Source organism: Sinocyclocheilus rhinocerous, unplaced genomic scaffold, assembly GCF_001515625.1.
Source record: "Sinocyclocheilus rhinocerous isolate Xijiao unplaced genomic scaffold, SAMN03320098_v1.1 scaffold2754, whole genome shotgun sequence".
Classification (NCBI taxonomy): domain Eukaryota; kingdom Metazoa; phylum Chordata; class Actinopteri; order Cypriniformes; family Cyprinidae; genus Sinocyclocheilus; species Sinocyclocheilus rhinocerous.
The window spans coordinates 46,729-64,016 of NW_015634251.1; the positions used below are offsets into that span (position 1 = coordinate 46,729).

Sequence of the window (17,288 nt, forward strand, 5' to 3'; positions counted from 1 at the left end):
AATCTTTTTTTTCCCTTTTTTTTTTTTTTTTACAAGTTTTGAGTTATTTTTATCAGGATAAATTTATTTTCAAGATGATTTTAATAAGGATTTTTTTCAACAATATCAATGAATTTAAATGCATTTCAAAAATAATTTTCTTCATCTGTATTGTTGATTAGAAATGTGCTTGATATTGCCTCAGATGTTGGTAATAAGAGCTCTGTAAACAGACCCCTAAAATTATTCACTTTCTGGCTTCCTTTTGTCCCCACATTGAGGCCGTTTGTTGTGGTTGTTTTATTTGTGCTGTTAGATGGGCTGATGGGCCCCGAGGAGGACGCTCTCCCCTGGTTAGTGACGAGCGTGTCAGGCAGACTGCAGTCATACTGTACCATTTCCCCCATTACCCTCCAAATTCCACAGCGCCTCGGTGAAGCTGGACTCCTGCCCTGTGTGTTTGGGATAGCCATGAGAGTGCAGGGGTGAGATTCATTCACATGTGGCCTCTTTCACCGGTCAACACGCTACTGCTGGATGACGTTAGGCAGCCTGACCGGTGTCGCCACGGTACGTTATGAAGAACCGACAATTATTTCCCTATGGTGCTTTATGATGAATCACTTACAGCTGTGGTTCAGTTTAATACTATGAAACTACTGAGAAATGCCTTTATTCCCACAGAGAATGTGAATTCTGTAAAATGACAAACGAGGCAAACTGTGTCTAAAGAGACCCATATATCATCAGTATGAATAATAAAGCAATTTAAATTCGCATTGCACACATATTGGCTTTAGTTAGCTGTATGTTTATCGCCATAGATGTTAAATGACAACATTTAAAACGTAATGTAAAATAAATGTATAGGACTATTAAAAACTAATTTTGTTAATTGAAAAAAGCTGAAATAAAATATAAATATTGGACGAAATACGTTGAAGTAAAGTTGAAGTAAAAAAAAAATGATGAAAACTAAAACAGAAATAAAGCTAAATAGAAATAAAAAACTAATAAAATGACAAAAGCACATAACATGGCTAAAACAAACTAAAACTAAAATTAAAATAAAAACTCAAAATCAAACATAAACTAAATGAAAATATTAATAAGTCATATATTAGTATATAAATAATACAAAAATAACACTAGTATGTGAGACTGGGCTAGTTTAAAACTTGTGAATTCTCCAAACTAACATTTAAACGTCATATTTATGCTCATAAAGCTATTTGGATCACAAGTCAACTGTATCTGTTTGATGAATGTATTTTTTTTGTCATGGGCAATAACAGTGAAAATGTACATTAGCTTCTATTCTGCCCAAGACTAAAGCTTGTGTCTTTCAAAAATAAACCTACATTGAGAAATATTATAACTAGCACCATTCTCTACTTATAATATGTCCTTAAAGATAAAGTGGACTTTGGGTGCAAAGAGCTGACAGTAATGTACAATATAGAAACACATAAAAATAAATGTACAATATATATACGTGCATCAATGCAGTCACTAATCAGAAGGCAAAAATCACATACAAGAAGATTTTTGCAAAACAATGTGTTAAACATCTAGCAGCTGTGAACTAACCTTTCTCACAGTGCCGGCCTGTGTAGCCGGCGGGACACACACAGTGGTTATTCACACAGCTGCCACCGTTCTGACACTGAGAGGAGTCTCGACAGCTCTCCCTCACTATTTCACAACGGTCACCTGAGGAACAACAAGCAAGAAATGGAAAATATGGAATAAATTTGGATTAAACAACAATTATTAGAAATAAAATTTATGGAAGAAGATTTTCAGAGACTTCCTTTTGACCTTAAAAATAGGGATGGGTGAACCCACTTCTTTCCAGTATCAAGTACTACCATAGTCAATATCAATACCAACATTAAATACAAACACAAATACGAGTTGGTTAAGTGACGTACCCTCGTATCCTTCAGCACAGAGGCACTGGTACTCGTACTCAGCACTGGCCATACAGGTGCCTCCGTGCAGACAAGGCCTGCGGTCACATGGGCTGCCATCTTTACACTGGCTGATGGCTCTGCTTTCAGTGAAGCTGTATGATATATCCAACTTCTTTCCATTGATGAAGACCTGTAAAGAAAAACAAAGCCAATATGAAACTATTTAATATCAAAGCATGACTGTGGGCTGTAATGAACACAACACTTAGTGTGAAGGCCATTCTCACCTCTCCTATGCATCCATCAAACAGCATGCTAACATTGGCAGGTTTGGGTAAGATGTCCATGCTGGGCACTCCTCCCAGATACATGGGTGTGTGGATATTAAGGCCCTGGGCCTTGCCTGGAGACGATCTTGTGATTTCTCGTGCGTGGTCCACCTTCAAGGAGCCGTCCTTATTGAGCCGCTCCGCCACCACGCGATGCCACTGACCCAGAGACACGGGCTCCTGACTGCGCAGAACTGCTGGACCTGAGAACATGGGGGGAAAAAAGCATGCATATTTAGCTTGGACAGGACAGGAACAAGCCACTATATTCTGCTTCTGGGTTTCACTATCTGTAAGGTTACATTGCACTCAGGTGAGGAGGTACTTTTCATTTTGGTGTCAAATAAAATTTTTTTGAAAGGTCAAGCAAGACATTTTAGGTGGGAAAGGGGGCACAAAATTAGAGGCGCAAATCTGTTTTTGTTTTTTGAACAGAATTGTACTGTACATCTACAGGATTAATTCATTTAAAAAAATATTTAAATTCATTAAAAATATATATTTTTTAAATGAATTTAAAAAGTACTTTTATATTAATATATTATGATATACAGTATATGATATATGATATGATATATTTTATATATCTATATCTATGTGTGCGAAATTATGCAAAATTCTTAAATTCTTGAATTCTATATTTCTAAATTTAAACCATTTAATTGAGTTTTTAATGTTAATGTTTAGTGCTATGAAAAAATAAAACCACACAACTCAAGTTATTGGTGTCCAACATTTGGGTAAGAGGGTTGTAAACATTACATCAAATGAATAGAATATCAACAATTTCATATTAATACAATATTTAGTTTAACCTCTTGAGGGTGATGATCACCCTTTTCAGAAGATTAAGCCCTTCTTTTCTGGGTTATTATTGTTAACTAAAATAAGAATAATAAAAAATAAACATTTCAATTACTTGAAATCAAATAAAAATCAAGTGAAATAAAATAAAAGTATTAAATAAACCTTGAACATATAAAACAAACAAACAAAAACCTAAAATAAAAAAAATAACCTGAAAACAAAATTATTTAGACATTTAAAAAAATAAAATAAAAAATAATAATAATAAACACGATAAAAAGACAACCAAACTTTAACTAAAACTTTACCTAACCTACTAAAACTTAAAATTGAAAAAAAGAAAATATATAAAAAAAAAACTAATACAAAATATCAACAAAAACTATAATATTACGTCAACAACACTGAAATAACACTGGTTTCTTTCGATGACCATGATGCATGTGCACAAAAAAATTAAACACATAAATAAATAAAAAATTTTTGCAAAGAATACATCATGATTTGATCATCAGATCGCTCACCTGTTCCAAGTTCATATCGGAACTCGACATGTCCGTCCATCATGGATAACATCACAAAGTCCTCCACTTTCATCTTTTTGCCTCCGCTGAAGAACATCAGCCCATCTGAATCCATGGGCTTGAACTCCATCTCAATCCGGAGGTCGTTATGAATATTAGTAAGAGGAGGATACGCAATATAAGACTCGTCTCCATCAAACAATGGAGTTGTTACCAGAATACCTGGGATTGTCATGAAGAGGGATAGTGAGAACCACATTTGACCTTAAAGCGGTTAGAAAATTTTAAATGTGACTGGATATTGAACTTTACCATCCATGCACTTGTTTCCAGACTTGCCCAAGTGACATCGGCAATAGTAGCCCAAACCACTGGGTCGGTTAATACAGGTGGCATCTGGTCCACAGGCCTCTGTTGCAGTCATAGGCAAAAAGAATAATGAACAATGAAGTCAATCAAGCATGTTGTTTACAAAGCCTGTTCCTGATTTTATAAATGCTGACCTGTGTGACAGTGCAAGGAAGAGTGATGCTGACAGTTGCTCCCTGCGAATCCTCTTGGGCAACTGCATTTGTAGAGACTGGCGGCAGAGTCCTCACATACGCCACCATTCTGAAACACACACACTGCTTTAGCTAATCGATTTTCACAGGCCAACCACAAAAAATGCATTCACTGGTCCCAAAAAATTGTCCATTTAAGATCACTGTGGTTGTTTAAAAGTGCCAAGAAAATTCATGTTGGTCCTGAGTCCTAGATGCTACTTAATTTGATACTTTTGTATGAAAAGTGTTCAAATACTTTTTTGGGTCACTGTACTTTTTAATTCAAAGGACAATTTTGTTTGTAAACGATTACCTGACATGGGCGATCCTTGCAAGTGGGACAATTCGAAACTCCGGTGGAACTTTTATCAAGGTCCTTGAAAATGACCTCTTCACCTTGGATAATCAGCTGCTTGATACAGCCTTGAAGAAAGACCAAAACTCAGTGTAAGAATGCAAATGATAATAACACTACAACTGACACTTTCCTACAAAATTCACATAACACGAGGGTTTTCTCACCGACAAACCCTGTCTTGAGGCCTGCAGTTTTAGCAAGCATGCTGTAGTTTGGATAACCGCCCACAAAAAGATCCTCATTCAGATCCAGACCCTTGAATTTCCCCTGCTCGGACACAGAACATGTTATACTACATTTGTTTAATCGCCACTATACTACCATTTAACATGGTTTATTAATAAGAAAGCATAACAAATCAGCAAATTATGGAGAGAGGAATATGCACCTGTGAGGTTCCATTTATAGGAGCTTCTCCATCCACAACGAGAGAGCCCTGAGTCTCATTCCTATACAGCTTCACTGTGTGAAACTCGCCCAGTTTAATGGAAGTAGGGTAACGAATAGTTGCCATACCAGAGCCTACATCAAACCTGTGGAAGGAAAATATGCACATTTGGAACATCACATTAAAAAGCCAAAGTTAAATCTAGTTTCAGATATGAAATTTTGTATCCTTAAGATTGCTTTGATATTGAAGATTAATGCACCTGAATTCAGGACGGCCCCCCACCAATCCAAAAGATAAGAAGTCAGCACCGGTTGTCTTCTTTTGTCCATTATAGAGAATCATACCTGGACATAAAGGGAAAAGTAAGTCCAATGCCAGCATTCAGCCTAGTTAACCAAAAAGCTCGCCAGTGCACAAAGCCATTTTCTCTCTTTTTTTAGCTGAAGGTAAAGCACCATGCTGAGGGAAAAGCTGCTGCCATGTTCAGCATTTCACAATGCCAACGCAAGCCACATGCATGAGCACAAGCCATGAACACGAACAAGAACATGCCCGTTCTCCATGACATGAGCATAATGACTATCAGATGGGGTAGTACAGACCAGTGGCCCTCAACTGATGGGTTGCGACCCAAAAAATGTGTTGGATTACCACTTTGTCCTGAAGCAAAACTTTTTGAGAAGCACTGGTACAGAGCATGCCCTCTGGGTTATTAGTCACTCTAACCAAGCTTGTCGAAAATTCTATTTCTAAGGATGCACAACATATTGTTACCATATGGGTTATCAGCAGATATTAGCAATTATAAATTTATTGGCAGGGCTGCAAGATTTGGGGGGAAAAAAGTGAATTGCATTAATTTAAAAAAAAATGTGATTGCTATAAAAAAAAAAAATCCGGGTTTGCTGTGCTTGTTTGTACAAATCTGCACAATTTGGCCAACATTTTGTGATGGCTATAACATAATAATAACAATAATAATATTTTTAAAATATGTTATTATTTTAATATTAATATTTTAGATTATTAATATATTAATTGTTTTATTATTATTACTAAATAAAATATTAATAAATATAAAAATACTACATAAAATAAGAAATATTACTATGTAATATTTCACTGTAAAAAAAAAAAAAAAGGGTATAAGAAAAATAATATAATTGTACTTTACATTAAACTGTAAAATTGCAGTACTAATATAATATTTATGGCTGTAACATTAAAAACGCAGAGAACTCTAAAAGCTTCTCTTTAAAATGACTGATTTTAATTTGAAGGGTTTTTAAATTATTTAGAATTTTTATTTAGAAAGAAACAAACAATTTTGCACACATACTGTATAACTGTCACTACCAGGTGTAAAAGCTTCAGTCGGTTCATGATAACATTCCTGTATCATGCTGCAACCAACTCAATGTGAAGCAGAAATGCTTTGATGAACACTATAATCTATAGTCATGCCTGCATATGTTCATAAGGACCCTTCTAACGGGCCAGTGAGAGATGCTGAGCTGCACTGCTGCATGGCATTAAAACAACTTGCAGCATGTGCTCTCTGGCACTCTCAGGCAAGCAAGCACACTCACCGGCATACAAAATGAGCCCTTCATACCAAAGAGATGTGAAAGAGGGCAAAGAACAAAAAGAATAATTGAGTTTACATACAATAAATAAACATATAAAAGAAACTGTACAAGGACTGAACATTTTAGAAACAGTGTGCTCTTTATTTAGTACAGGCAATACTGCAAATACATTTTTGTAGCTAAAAATAAAAATTCTGTCATCATTAATTCACCTGAATGGCTTTCTTTCTTATGAGGAACAAACAATTAGACATTTTGAAGAATCTTCAAACAGGTGATTTAATGAGCAACAGTCACTATAGAAAATACCTGTGATATGAATACTAGTAATGACAAACTTTTATACTACGGGCCCGGGGCCGTTGAATGCTTGAATCTGATTGGCTGGCGAACGTTCTGAGGTGTGCAATTATTTTCAGGGAAATGCACGGCTAACGTAGTTCCAGGCAGCTCTCTTGACCGCATTACAGTTCCATATCACCTTGCATAGTTAACTGTAATAACGGAAATTAGCATACAGTACCTACACAGCACACATGAATTACTGCAGTCACACGTGCTCGCACAAGCACACTACGGTCACGCAGTTTGCACAAAAAGGTGTTGTCAGCGCTGCCCTGACGATTTTATTAGTTAGCCTATATAGTGTAGCAACTTAAAGGCTACACATGACATTTCTCACTAGCGAGGTAATAACAGCGCTGTTTAGAGACGCTGCTGCAGAACACTGTTGAGGGACGCACAGAGGTAGCCTAATTCACACAAGCTCTCTCTCTAATGAATAACTTCATTAATAACTGCATTAGAATGCTATCAACGGCTCAAGCCTCCATTACCAGCTTTAAAATGACGTTTTGGAACTAGCAAAAGAGGCGTTGGATGAGATGCGAGGGACGCACAGAGGTAGCCTAATTCACACAAGCTCTCTCTTTCTTTCTCTGTGTGTCTCTGTTTCGCTCTCTTTCTAATAACTTCATTAATAACTGCATTAGAATGATATCAACGGCTCGAACTTCCATTACCAGCTTTAAAATGACGTTTTGGAACTAGCAAAAGAGGCGTTGGATGAGATGCGGAAGAAATAATCCTACTCACAATAGCGATTTAAGTACAAAAACCGGACGAATCCCTTTAAATATATCATCTGATGTGTGGTAACCGTAGTATAAGTGGAATAGTTGACTCCGGGCCGTTGAATTATTAGAAAAATAATGCACACCCGAGGTGTAACGGCCACGACGCGAGGGGGTGCATTATTTTTCTAATAATTCAACGGCCCGTCGTCAATTATTCCTTACTTAAAGTCAGAACTGCATATTTAGAACTGATCTGGTGCAGTGAAGTATCTGGAAGATTTGAGGGTCCTTACCATCAACATTATCCGGCCTGAAGGTAATTTTGATGCTGAATGCATGGTAGGCGTTTCTGATAGTGTGGAGTGTGAGGTATGAGAGTGGCTCCTGGGTAAAATAGGGCATCACTCTCTCTGGAAGACCATATGAACATGAGTGAATGTTAGAGAGACAAGTAGAACATCTCAGAAACTCTTCAGAGTAACAAATAGCTCAAGAAAAACATGTCTTGGTGGTGGTAGCATAATAGTTAAGGATGTTTCCAAATCTCCACACTGTAAGACATCCAAAAAGCAGCATTTCATAAGTCACTTTGGATAAAAATATCTGCTTAATGACATTTAACCAGATCCTGTGGAGATGTTTAAGCAGAACTATACTTGTCTAACCATCCAGATGAAATCAGTGCTCTCATCACAAAGCCACAATTGCAGACAAGCAGCATTGTGACTAAAGACTTACTCTGGAAAAAAATATGTAACTACAGACAGAACGGACTTGCATACAGACCATGAACAACGAGTCTGGTGAAGGCCTCGACTTTTCCTTGCTTATTAGCAGCCGTACACGCGTAGGTTCCTGCATCTGTGTGTGTGACACCAGGGACTGTCAGGACATGGCCATCCTGTCTGCACTTAGGGGGCAACTCATTCTCCACCTGAAAGAAGAGCAAACATGGGCTCAACGATCTCTTTTTAAAGTGAACAGAACCATATTTAGTACTCTACATACCAAAAATATATGGTATAATAGGATTTAGGTGTTTTGAATTAGGGCAAATTTAGGTTACCTTTGACCATGTGATGGTTGGGACTGGGTATCCAGATGCAATGCAAGGCAAGACCGCATCAGAGCCAACAGTTACGTCCTTTGACTCAGGCTGTGCAGAAATCTGAGGCAAGGCTACAAAGTGCATTGGATTCAGGATTCAGCTTGCCGTTTTTAAGGTGTCACATAACACAAATAAAAACCACTGGCAAAAGAAGCATCATAAACATCCTGGATATTATAATGTACTCACACTGGATATTAAGGACCACCTGGTTATACTCCGAGCCAACATTATTAGTGGCTGTGCAGCGGTACTGTCCTGAATCTGATTCGACCACATGATCAATCCTCAGGATGTTCCCCCTTATTTCCACATGATCGGGAAGAGAGCCTCCCACTTTACTCCAGCGCACCGTGGGCTCAGGATCACCGATCGCATGGCACTCAAACTCCACTGAGTTGCCCACCATCACCGTCTGTACTGATGTGCGCACATTGATCATCACTTTGGGTAGAGCTGTGAAGACAAAGAGCACAAAGTCATTGGTTTTCAAGTTGAGTAAACCAAGATTTGGAAACATATTGGATATCATAACGGACCTTGAATAGTGAGTTTGCCACTGTCCTGAGCCTGTCCAAACAAACTTGTAGCTCTGCAGGTGTAGATTCCCTCATTGCTTTGCTCAAGGTTCTCAATTCTGCACAAATATTATAAATAAAAGACACAACATAAAACATTAGGGTATTTTATTGCAAAAAATATTACATATCCCAAAGAAAATATTATTTAACACAAAATTAACAAAGCAGGGGAAACAGATAAATACATCAAAAACTGCATACAAAATCATTCAACAACGTCATCATTTTGTTATAATCAGCTAAACTGATAATTTCTAAACAGTTTACTGTAGTAATTTTTTTTAATTATTACCTTATTGTAATTATTAAAAAAGTAATTTTGTGCACTGCCCTGTTAAAAAATTACTGACATTACAAAAACAATAAATATAAAAAATAGTATTCCTTAAAAGTAGCATTATTTTCTCACTGTTAACAGCAATCTTGACCATTCAATTAAATTCCATTACTGTAAGTTTGTGAAAGAAAAATTATCAAACATATTTTTCATTGAAGGACATATTAATTGATCGAAAGGTAACAGTAAAGGATTTTCAATTGCTACTAACAAAATTCTATTTAGAAATAAACTTAGAAATGTATCACAGTTTCCGCAAACATACTAAGCATCACAACTGCTTTCAAGATAGCAGTAAGAAATGTTTATTGAGAATCAAATCAGAGTATTATGATTTCTGAAGGATCATGTGGCACTGAAGACTGCAATAATTGGTGTTTTGCCATCACAGGAATAAACTGCATTTTGAAATATGTGAAATAGACATATGTTATTTTAAATTGTCCTTTTATTTCACAATATTACTCTTTTACTCTATTTTTGATTAAATAAATGCAGCCTGGGTGAGCATAAAAGACTTCTTTCAAAAATATTTTGAACAATAGCGTAAGTTTATTAATAAACACAAACCAACATTTGGTGGCGATTAGTCAACCCCTCCTTAATCATATAGATCTGGAACCTTGTTACCCACTCTGACGTTTTTAAATCTGATCAATTTTGCTTAATTATAATATTTATTATTTATCTATAACTTTTTAAGGTGCTTTATAAATAAATGATTGATTGATTGTCAATGTTGATATTAGCTGAGACTCACCTGAGCACTCCGTCTTTAATGTGATGATTTGGAGGAAGAACTCCCCCCTCCTTCAGCCATTCAATCTCAACGTGAGACCCTCCTTTAGCAGCACAGGTAAACTCCACAGCGCTGCCCAGAGCCTTCACTTCTACCTGTGGGGACACTTTCACTGACAGGGGTGCTGCAGGACACAGAGGTCAGAGGTCAAGCTGAATGCTAGTTAGAATTCATCTGATGATCACTTTGTGAGTGAAGGAATGTATGACGCATGTATTAAAGTGAACTGTCAGTACTCACATCGGACAGAGACTCTGGCCAGCGCTTCACTCTTGCCAACCTTGTTGCTGGCCACACACTTGTACGTCCCAGCATCGCTCTCCTTGGCCAGGTTGATCTGGAGGTCTCCTCCTTGCTGCTGAGCAGTATGAGGCAAGCTGCCATTGACCTTAGTCCACTCAAAACGCAGGGGCGGGGTGCCACGGGCCAGGCACTGCAGGCGGATTACTTCACCCACTCGCACGGACACGTCATCGGGCAAGGAAGTGGCATAGGGTGGGGCTGCTCCAACCAAAGAAATGTCAGTCAGAGGATGTTCGATAATTACCACTGGCTCCTTTTAGAGAGCTTTACAACAACAGGAAAATATGCCTCACACTTCTTGGAGGAATTCAGACAAAAGCTACAATGTTAAAATGTACAAATATATTTTCAAAAAAATGAAATTATTTTTGTTGTGTTTTTCACCAAACAATATTTAGACTTAAACCAAATTAACTTTTTTATTTTTTTCTGAGGAATCTTTTTTAGTGCATTTGGTTATGCTTTTTATTTTAAAGTGTCCTTGTTACAGTGTAATTATACATTTAAGTACTGATTAATATTAATTAACCTCATGTACATACTATATGGTTAGGGTTAGGATTAGGGTTTGGCTTAGGGTTACTTGCATGTAATTATGCATAATTTATTGTTATTATAATAGTAAGTACATGTAACGTGTAACAAGGACACCTTAAAATAAAGTGTTACCGTGTCTTTTTCTTACCCTGTTGCCATCTTGTTTTAAGCTTAATCTAAATAATTTTGTGAGGTTTATGTTTAAAACAAGAAAAAAAGTGTACCAATGGAGTAAGAAAATAAATAAAATTACAAGATAAATTAATTAAATGTATATTATCTAAAATGTATTAATATTTTATTAAATGTAGAAAACAGGTACAATTATAATATATTTTAGATGTTTAGATATTTTTTCTGGCAACCAAGACAAAAATACTGAATAAGAAAATTATTTTTGCAATGGACATGAAAATTTGTAGACTATAAACTAGAAGATAAATTAATTCAATAGAAATTATCTAAAATGTATTAATATCTTATGAAAACCTACGAACATCTTATGGCATTCTGAACATTTAACAAGTTTTAAGGATATTTAGATTTGTTTTCTGGTAAACAAAAATACTGAATAAAAAAATTAAAATAAACACTAAAAATACTGATAAAAATCTTTTATTTTATTTTTTATTTTTTTGCAATCTATGCATGTATAATAATTTTGTAATAAATATCTAGATGTCAGACATGATTGATCAAAAAGGATGTATGATAAATGTTTTTCAAAATATATTCTCTAAAGCAGTGTTTCTCAACCCTGGTCCTGGGCGCCCCCCAGCACTGCACATTTTGTGTGTCTCCCTAATCAAACACACCTGATTCAACTCATTAGCTCATTAAAAGAAACTCCAGGACCTGAAATGGGTGTCAGATAAGGGAGACATACAAAATGTGCAGTGTTGGGGGGCGCTCAGGACCAGGGTTGAGAAACACTGCTCTAAAGTCATAATATTATAAACACTTTTGCTTCAAGTACATTTATTTGATTTGGGGGACATTTTTTCTGGAAAACAAAGTAAAATATAATTAAGAAAACAATCTTTGAAGTGTAAAATGAACATGAATCAGATAGACAAGGAATAGAAACAATCATCTCTAAGAATAAGTTAAGCTCACAGTCTACTTCCAGCATGATGGTGACTTCACTGGTGCCCATGTGGTTGGTTGCATTGCAGACATATTGACCAGAGTCCTGACGGCCCACATTAGGTAAGACCAGGCTGTTGTCAACAATCTTGTGTCTCCAAGGCAGAGAAGAGCGTTCTTTAGACCACGTGATGGTGGGCTTTGGGAATCCTTTAGGTAAGATAAAATAAAGCTTTAAGGCACACTCTTTAATAGCAGACTGCTTTCATTTTCACCTATTGTATTTTAACAGTCATAACTTTCAACCGCCGCTTACGGTTGCACCTACCATGGGCGTCGCAATGAAGTGTTGCGGTTGATCCCTCTACCACGACTATCATAGGCTCACGTACGCTGGCACGGGGAACAGTGGGCACCTGAGGCCCTCCTTCAACAAACACCTCTACTCGAGTTTCAGTTGTGCCCTGGTTGTTCTGTGCAGTGCACACATACGTGCCACTGTCTTCCGGCCGTGCAACTAAGATCTGAACATAGAATGAAACACACTTTGATTAACATATAGAAGCAAACGATTGTGAAATCAACAACGGCTCGACTTCAGACGGCCCATAACCTGCATGATAGCACTGGAATCGACAGGCACGGGGCTGCTCAGCATCGTTTTGCGGTTGTTGTCTAGTCTGTGCCATCTGACAGAGGGTCTTGGTTCTCCAGCGGCCTGGCATTCGAGATTGATGGGATCGCCGACCCTGATTCGCACCGGTCCTGCAGGGGTCACTACAACCTTAGGAGATTCTAAGAATGAAATCAGACAAAAATATAAGAATAGGCTTATAAGATGGAGCAACAAAAGTATCTGAACATAAATGTTCAGAAAAACTGAAACCAAAAATGGTGTGCACCAACTGGAATATTATTAATGATTGTTTCTGAACTGGTTTACCTCTCACGATGAGTGAAGCTATGCTATGGGTAATTCCGAACAGGTTGCTGGCCACACAGCGATAGGTGCCCTGGTTTTTGGCTTGGGCATTGGTAATAGTCATGAGTGAATTGTCAGGACCAAACTTCACGTTATCTACAGAACATATGAAAAGAAGCAACATCATTTCTATTCAGGCATCATATTAATTGACGACTGACATGAAAGTGAATTGCAGCAGTGTACCTGGCAGAGGCAGGTTGTTGGTGGGTTTCCACTCTAAGCGCACCGGCTGGGCTCCGCTGTGGACCCTGCACCTGAAGCTCGCTGACTCGCCCTGCTTCACTGCTGCGCTGTGTGGCTCAATGGAGATAATGGGGCTCTGGAGACCTACTCCACAATTAGGCCACAAAATACAGTAGGCACATGTTGAGCAAACACATTAAACAGGACTTAGGCTAAAAGTGTCATTGAAAGTGGCAAAATTATTCCACACATTTAAAATGTGGAGGTGCAGTACCCATGTAGGGCAGTCTTCTAATTTTTTAACTAGTTATGGATTTAGTGCTTCTCTAGATAAAGTAGTGAATTCTTCTTGTCATATTAATTCTGTATTTGCTATCTCAGTCATTTTTAGTCTTTTTTTCGCCCTAATCATTGTTTTTCCTCATGATCATGTAAGGATATTTTAACATTTCCAGGAGTATGTGGTGATATTTTAAAAAATATACAATACATTAATATAAACTGGGGCTTGCAGGATGACCAAGTAGCCAGGTCAGATGTTATCTTACGTTAATAAGAGGTTGCATTAACTTATTTCTGCACATTTTTAAAATTACATTCATCATTCGGAGAGATAAAATGCAAAACAACACAATCCATGTCAATTTTCTATTATTAAATAAGATTTAAATAAATGTTGCTGACCACATGAGAACTAAATTTCTGGGTTCGTAGCATCATAAAACTTGTTCCACTGTATATAAATCATCATCAGATTGTATGAGTTTATCACTGAGAAGCCATGCAAATTTATGTTTACAGACATTAATGTTTAGAAAAAAATGAAGCAAAAATGGTGTTCACCAAATGGAATACCACTAATAACGGTTTCTGAATTGGTTTTCCAAAAACTCCTAATGCCCCCTCATACCATCTTTTGTTTTGCTAGGTTGTGTCAAATGTTGCAAATGTAAATGTATGACGTCCCCATGAGAAACAATTACTGTCCCAATAGTGCTTAAGAAACTAAAAAGCCCTAAAAACAGGGTGCGAACTACGGGGGAGCTAGGGGGAGCTCGGCTCCCCTTAATAAGACATGGGCTCCCCTGAAAACGTGATTTGTGAAATTTTGGGGGGGTCTCAAAAAATATTGACAATGTGTTATTTTGACGTGCAATTTCAGTTTTGTGTAATGTGATCATCGTGGATTATTATGTGTAAAATTGCAAAAATATCATTCATCCATGCATGACGGCGATTTAAACCTAATTAACTTCAATAAAGAAAGTGGGCTCCCCCAAAGTCCACGGTATAGTTCGAACACTGCCTAAAAACATAGAATGAGAAGAAATACACTCCCAAAAACAAAAGAAGAGAGCTGTATAATTTAACATTTCAATCAGTGGCGAGCAGTGACTTTTTTTTAACCGGGTATGCTGAGTGCTAAGATTAAGAGCTCATTAGCATTTAAAGTGACATGCAATAAAACAGCTTGCTGTAGACAGTGTTGTTTTACACTACCAGTGAGAATTTTTAACCAAACTATGTTACAGACTTTTCATTAAGACCATAAAGAAGCATATCAACTGGAAAATGGGCATCCGATGACCCCTTTAAGTATTTGACATAAAATGGACACCATTATGGAAGAAAAATATCATCAAATATGAAATATCATCAAATGAATTTTTGGGACACAGCAAGAGATGAAGGGCTGAAGTCAAGAAAAACTATGTTTATGAAGATAGATGACATTTGACAACATTATGAAATAGCCTCTGCCTTCATAATAGCATGTTTGGTAAATGATCTGCAAGATGAACATTATTGGTCATTGATACTTTCCTGTTTCTCATCAATCTAGGGGACTTACGGGAGGAGCTGGACGTCACAGACACAGATACAGAAGCCTGACGGGAGAATGGGCCGTCCTCCACCTGACAGATATATTCTCCAGTGTCATCTGCAGAGGCCTGCAGGATCCGCAGCTGAGCTCCCAAAACCTTGAGTCAAATGCACATGAAAGCACACATATGGTTCATATATTTCACACATTTGGCTCAAAGATCTGTCATACACACTTCACGTAAATCAAATATGCCTCATAGTGGACTGAGATAAAACCTGATGATTGGATGACAGCAGGCCGCCTGCCCTGCTCCATTTGACAGTTGCTGGAGAGGTTCCTGGGATGATGCAATTAAGATCTAGAGTCTCTCCCTCCATTACAGAAGCAATAGAGGGCTGGATGGTGACTCCAGAGGGGATGATTTCTCCTGATCACCATGACAGAATAATATTACTATTATATCCTAAAAATACTAGTCTAAAATGAATGGACTTGCCTCACCTTTTTTTACAAAGACCTCAACATGAGCTTCTGAGAAACCAACAGTGTTAGTTCCAACACAGAGATATGTGCCTGCATCAGACGGCCTGATATTGGGTACGAGGAGAGTGCCGATGTCAGTGCGCTCCATGCGGGCCTGAGGAAGATATGGATGTATGGATATTTGAGGTACATTTTTAGTTATTTTATATGGAATCTAAGACATTATTGCTGCGATAATTTTCTGTAAATCTGCTTTGAAATAATGTACATTGTAAAAAGTGCTAAATAAATAAATTGGCTTGACTTTTTGGGTAAGTTTTGAGTAAGTTTGGTCAATAGGAACATAATAAACATAACAGCATTAATAATAGAAGACAATTTAATACTCAATACTTACCTTGACAAGACTTACTTTAAATAAAACAGTTTAAATACATTAATATACAGTAATACCTGCAAATAAATTAAGTAAAAACTGAGTAAAAAGTGATTTTTGTTAAGAGGCTATCACCGTGTCCTAACCAAGACTACGTAGTGTGATGTGATGCAACGAAATTGTTCGTAAACACAGCCAATCAGAACAATTCTCTCACTTTCTCACACCTGCAATGCACTGTAGCTGAAGAGTGCCAAACACATACCTCATATTTTCATGACTTCAGCAATAATTTAGCATATTTGTTATGTTTTTTTTTTACAGAAATTGTCATATCTACTATATACTTGACTTTATTATTGTCCTAGTCATTTATCTATAGTAGATAATAAATCAGAGGTCAAACAAATTCACAGAAAATTGCTTTATTACTGCACTTCTGTGTTGCAAAATGGTGGATAATATTCAATTCTACATTTCCACATTCAGGCTATGTTTCATCCTGCAGGGCTCATACCTATGAGTTCTATGACAATCCCTAAGAAGGGTTTAGCCTCCACAATCAAGTGAAAGCTTTGTAGGAATGAGGGGTGTAAGGAACAAAAAAATGTTCCTTGGAACTCACTTTTGTGTCTTGCCTAATTCAACCTAGACCAAGCATAATGGGAGAGAAGCCTCCATCATTTGTACCCTTTTAAATTTTTCATTCCAAAGGGCCCTTAGAAGTGACCAGTTTTGAACACTAACATTTGAAAACCCTTCAATATGTTTTTCACTCCAAAGTGCCCTCTGGGGGCAGATTTATACCATTTGGAATATCCTCCTCCTTGTTTGATGATTAATATACATGAGGAGCGTTACTTGTATCCAAAAAGTAGGAGCTCGACATGGCAGACATAATCCAAATGCCTCACAAAATGCAAAGGCAGTGTTTGTGGTGGCTTAAGACATACAGGTACACTTTTAGACTTAAGACTTTTTGTGTTGTATCTGGTTAAGACACAGTGTAATTTTTTATGCCTCATAACAGATTGTTATTAATCATTGGTGTTACATTTATGGTGCTACAGGTCTATATTAGCAGATGATTAACCTGTAATTGATTAATGGCATTGATGACAGTGATTATTTCACGCGACGAGACATATAGTGACAGTGGACAGTTAAA

General features: G+C 37.1%; 1 protein-coding gene across 1 annotated transcript in view; it reads right to left on the minus strand.

Moving 5' to 3' along the window:
- LOC107745451 (basement membrane-specific heparan sulfate proteoglycan core protein-like) overlaps positions 1-17,288 on the minus strand; it is a 107,409-nt gene that overhangs the window by 7,530 nt on the left and 82,591 nt on the right. The window contains exons 55-80 of the mRNA XM_016559323.1: positions 15,763-15,898; positions 15,537-15,688; positions 15,286-15,415; positions 13,434-13,577; positions 13,209-13,343; positions 12,879-13,060; positions 12,594-12,789; positions 12,296-12,475; positions 10,580-10,840; positions 10,301-10,463; positions 9,162-9,259; positions 8,812-9,078; positions 8,581-8,693; positions 8,301-8,448; positions 7,808-7,924; positions 6,439-6,456; positions 5,109-5,193; positions 4,847-4,991; positions 4,623-4,725; positions 4,414-4,523; positions 4,059-4,167; positions 3,868-3,966; positions 3,556-3,777; positions 2,183-2,427; positions 1,914-2,085; positions 1,570-1,692 (exon numbers count right to left, since the gene is read on the minus strand). Coding sequence (XP_016414809.1) covers positions 1,570-1,692; positions 1,914-2,085; positions 2,183-2,427; positions 3,556-3,777; positions 3,868-3,966; positions 4,059-4,167; positions 4,414-4,523; positions 4,623-4,725; positions 4,847-4,991; positions 5,109-5,193; positions 6,439-6,456; positions 7,808-7,924; positions 8,301-8,448; positions 8,581-8,693; positions 8,812-9,078; positions 9,162-9,259; positions 10,301-10,463; positions 10,580-10,840; positions 12,296-12,475; positions 12,594-12,789; positions 12,879-13,060; positions 13,209-13,343; positions 13,434-13,577; positions 15,286-15,415; positions 15,537-15,688; positions 15,763-15,898 — 3,853 coding nt within the window. The remainder of the gene's footprint in view (positions 1-1,569; positions 1,693-1,913; positions 2,086-2,182; positions 2,428-3,555; positions 3,778-3,867; positions 3,967-4,058; positions 4,168-4,413; positions 4,524-4,622; positions 4,726-4,846; positions 4,992-5,108; positions 5,194-6,438; positions 6,457-7,807; positions 7,925-8,300; positions 8,449-8,580; positions 8,694-8,811; positions 9,079-9,161; positions 9,260-10,300; positions 10,464-10,579; positions 10,841-12,295; positions 12,476-12,593; positions 12,790-12,878; positions 13,061-13,208; positions 13,344-13,433; positions 13,578-15,285; positions 15,416-15,536; positions 15,689-15,762; positions 15,899-17,288) is intronic.